The sequence below is a fragment of the Jatropha curcas genome, chromosome 8 (assembly GCF_041381405.1).
Source record: "Jatropha curcas cultivar XTBG-Jc1 chromosome 8, XTBG_Jcur_1.0, whole genome shotgun sequence".
In the NCBI taxonomy this organism is placed as follows: domain Eukaryota; kingdom Viridiplantae; phylum Streptophyta; class Magnoliopsida; order Malpighiales; family Euphorbiaceae; genus Jatropha; species Jatropha curcas.
Genome location: NC_143158.1, coordinates 3,703,184 through 3,707,583, shown reverse-complemented (window position 1 = coordinate 3,707,583; position 4,400 = coordinate 3,703,184). Strand labels below are relative to the sequence as shown.

At 31.1% G+C, this 4,400-nt stretch overlaps 1 protein-coding gene across 1 annotated transcript; it reads left to right on the top strand.

Moving 5' to 3' along the window:
* Positions 1–2,751: 2,751 nt before the first annotated feature.
* Positions 2,752–3,746, top strand: LOC105638369 (transcription factor MYB1). Its single transcript, XM_012222162.4, has 3 exons — positions 2,752–2,891; positions 2,974–3,103; positions 3,203–3,746. Exons 1-3 carry the CDS (start codon positions 2,759–2,761, stop codon positions 3,597–3,599), a joined length of 660 nt encoding a protein of 219 aa, XP_012077552.1. The 5' UTR covers positions 2,752–2,758; the 3' UTR covers positions 3,600–3,746.
* Positions 3,747–4,400: the final 654 nt, after the last annotated feature.

Below are 4,400 nucleotides of genomic sequence, written 5' to 3'. Positions count from 1 at the left end.
TTCATATAAAAATCATTTCCTCTTTTAAAAAGAATGGGTTTTTGCAAAGAGTATGAGTCAATTGTTCAAAGTTTAAATCTCTCAAAGCTCTCTCTTCAATCCCCTTATTTCTTTTCGTCTTTTTGCTTCAAGAAAAATTTTTAAGAGAAAGGAAAATTTATTAACAACATTTTCTGAAGAACAGTTCTGATCTTTAAATCTGTTTTCTAAATTCGTTTTCGGTTCTTCATGTGCTTATATTTGCATTTCTCTCTGTCTATACAGATTTTGTAATATATTGTAGACAGATTCTTTATTTGAAACATTTTTGTGTAATAGTTTAGGTGAAAAGCTATGGTGTAATAGTTTATCAAGGACCTTCTCCTTGTGTGAGATTCTAATGTCTTGATTTGAATTTCCGTTCTCTACAAAAATAGAAAGGGTTGAGGTTGACTAAAATTTTTGAAAAATCTAGTGGGATAAATGTTAGATCTATTTCATTGTATTGTTGGTTTCTCTCTTACCCTTGAAAAGAGATAATATAGTGGAGGATCTCAAAATGCGTCTTGGAGAGTGGATATAAGCGAGTTAGTGCCGAACTACTATAAATCTCTGTGTTTATCTTTTTTTTTTACTTTCTGAAGTTCTGCTTGATTATATTCTATTTACACAACTGTTAATTTGTTTAGAAATGCAAAGTTATTAATGAGTTTCTGATTCTAATCGTAAATAAGCTTTATCTCTGTGGAACACTAGAACTTTGGATTTCTGTATTGTGATTATACCAAGTTCTAATCTGTCCTTCTATATTCAGTTTAATTCACAATATGAATTACAATCAGTTTTCTAATCTTGCTTAAAGTTTTGTGAACCAGTTCTAAAATGCAATAACTGTTTTTCACAGAGTCTTTCTAAAATAGCAATAAACTTTGTGAAGCTGTTCTAATCGCAATAGTTGTTCTTCACAGAGTCTTTCTAAAATTGCTTAAGTTTTGTGAAGCAGTTCTAAATGCAATAATTGTTCTTTATAGAGTCTTTCTAATCTTGCAATAAGTTTTGTAAGGAAGTTCTAAACTTGATAACTAACTCTCACAAATGCTTTCTAATTCCGCTGCAACAGAATTCTGATTTTTATTTTTGAAAGTTAAATTTTTAGAAAATTCAATTCACCCCTTTTGGGTTATGCTATACATAAACGGGACCCACAGAGTCTAAATTAAATAATTAATAAATTGATTTTAATTATATTAATTATTTAATTAGTTAATGGTTTAGTCATTATGCATAATGATTACCGATGAACAAAGTGTAATAATGTACATCAGGGACGACAATAAAGGAAAAAAGAAGTCACTCGTCAAACTACAACCGGAGCATACATTAATAGAGAAATGCTGCACTAATTTAGATTCTTCCAATCAGAAAGCTCAAAAAGGCAGTGATGGAGGAAATTGGTGTTCTATGGACTTGCATTGAGGACAAGATTCTTACAAAATATATCAAAATCCATGGTCAAGGGAAGTCGAGAAACATTGCCAAGGAAAATTGGGTCGTAAGGTTGTAAAGTTATTTTAAAATATTCTTCAAAATATTTTAACTTATAAAAATTACACTTATTTTAACTTGTAATTAATTAAAAGTACACCGTACCGTAAGATTGTAAAGTTATTGAAGAATAAAATAGATAATAATCTACCATTAATGTATTATTATATTATTATAGAACACACTTGCTCATCATTTATATATCTTTTCACATGTGCGTATCTTCCTACTTATTACAGCAGTCGATTCTTTCTTGAAAACAAGTGGGTGGTTGGATTGAATGGAATAAATAAAATAAGCATTTTTTTTTTTCCGAGAACTAACTAATTTTTCTGCTAATAAAACAAGTTGTCAAGATTGTGTATTGAATCTATCGATAAGAGGATAATTAAATATTTCAGTTTGAACCGTATGACTCCAACTAACAGTTCTTGGGAGGACATGGCCGTTTTTATTCCAATGTCTTGATAGCTAAGAGAATGAATACCTCTGCTCTGAACTATTTTAGGGTAATGCCAAAACTGTAATTGCATGCATATACAAATATAAAATATAAAATATTCGTATAAGTGGGTAGATTTCACATATACGTATATATAAATATATCATTTGCATCTGTTCGAATTTCATGTTATACAAATATAGAATATGCGTATATAAGCCTTTTATGGGAGACTGTTGGTCTTTTTGTTTCTTGATATTAAAAGGCTAAGAACTAGATTCACAGGCCCTGCGTTAGTGCCTGAAACAATGTAGATGATTGATTGAGTTCACAACCTTACCATCTATTGGGCTGTTGCTGAACAGCTATATAATTAATTATAGTTTGTTTTTTTTAAAAAATCTATTGATATATATTTTTTTTAAATGTCCTTGGATGTTTGAATCTCTCATCTTATAAAATAAAATACCCGACAGCTCTGAATTATTAGTTTAATTAACAAGGATTTTAATTAAACATTACGTCATAACGTGGTTCACAGATTCCACAGTGGCAAACCATACAAACCAGGGAAATTGAAACCCTTGTTTTGGCTTGTTTTACCTAATTCTTTTATACAAATTAGTCACATGGTCATTAACAATAATATACTTGCTTAAAGAAAAGGAAAAGGAAAGATGACAGGTTTGGATATGTTAAACATTGATTTCAACGATACACTCTCTATAAAAACATCTACCTTTCCCTAATTTATCTGTACTGTAGAGAAAAGAAAGAGAGAATAGTCCAAAAATGGGCAGATGTCCTCACTTTCCTAAGGAAGGACTTAATAGAGGAAGCTGGACTGCTGAAGAGGACCATGTCCTTAGAGAATACGTTAGAATCCATGGTGAAGGCAAATGGGCCAAAGTTGCCAAGGCAACAGGCAAGTTCCTTCTTTCTTTCTTTCGTTCTTTTCTCTTTTTCTTTAAGTCTAATATTATTGATTAGTTCTATAATTAATACAGGTCTTAAGAGATGTGGCAAGAGTTGCAGGCTTCGCTGGTTAAACTATCTGAGACCCAATATCAAAAGAGGCAATATTACAGAAGATGAAGAAGATCTAATTATCAGACTCCATAACCTTTTAGGCAACAGGTTTTTTTTTTTTTTTTTTTTTAGTTTCCTTTTCTAAATCTGATTTCTTTTTCAAAGAAACATTGTAATGGTTATTATTATTATTTTCTGTATATGTAGATGGTCTTTAATAGCAGGAAGGCTTCCAGGCCGAACAGACAATGAGATTAAGAATTATTGGAATTCAATCTTGAAAAAGAAGGTTGACAATAAACAGCAAAACAAGAAAATCACAAATGCTGATATTGCAGTAAAACCCACTGTCTCCATTCATGAATCTCTGCAAGTTAAAGAATCTGATCCCTCCGGTGACGACGGAACTTTGCCAAATACCTGTGATTGGGACCTGATGACATTCGAAGTTAAAGGAGAACAATTTAACTTATCTGATTTTCTCCAGACAGAAGATTTCTCCAATGTAATAGTACCTGCAACCGAAGATGGCGAAGCTGATTTCTTCTCTGAAGCTATCCTCAAGAATTGGACTGTCGAGGAATTGTTTTCTGTCTATCCTTAATCAAGTCATTGTTTTTTAAGTCTAATGTTCTTGATCCATTTCTGTTTTTTTGCCCGTTTAAATGTAGTTTCTATGTCTAATAAATTTTCTTATGTACATAGTAATATTGCTGCAGGGCAGCAGTCAAACTGGTTTTGTTCGTTTGAAATCAAGGAAAACTTTTCCGAGTTATCCGTAGTCATTCAAAATGAAATTTTTATGATTACTGAAATTGTAAATTCTTGGTTTTGCACCTTTTGTGATAGCGGATGATAAATAGATATTGATTGAATGAGAAATCCCTGGAAGAAAAAAAAAATCACTTCTGAGATCACGTCAAACTAATTTCAAGATTGAATTTTTATATGGATCAACTAGGGCATGTTTCCTAATTTTTAAAGGTTTGATAGAGCATGTGCCCTATCCATAACTTAGTAAGGGCACATGTCTTGTTCCCTATGCTATGGGGTCTTTTAATTTTTGTGATCACATCCATGCTTGATATTAAAAACTTACGTTGTTTGTCTAAGGATCATGTCATTACGTGCAAAGATCACTTTCCTTCTTTGCTAGTATCTCTTGTAAATTGTAATTGTATAGAATTCAAAGCTATGATATCTCAGAAGCCCTATAATATCATCTGCATTTCATTGTAAGACAAAATTTAAATATTAAACAAGAGTGTCACTTGAGTTATAACTATGAAATCAATTATTTTTACTAATACTATCATAAACACCACAAACATATATATATTGTCATTCATATATTGCAATAAACATGCACTCATGGTACGCAAATGTAATTATAAAAAAAATGGTA

Coding starts and splice junctions, on each gene's coding strand:
- LOC105638369 (XM_012222162.4), top strand. CDS start 2,759: ATGGGCAGATGTCCTCACTTTCCTAAGGAAGGACTTAATAGAGGAAGC. Junction 2,892..2,973: donor CAAAGTTGCCAAGGCAACAG/GCAAGTTCCTTC, acceptor TAATTAATACAG/GTCTTAAGAGATGTGGCAAG. Junction 3,104..3,202: donor CATAACCTTTTAGGCAACAG/GTTTTTTTTTTT, acceptor CTGTATATGTAG/ATGGTCTTTAATAGCAGGAA.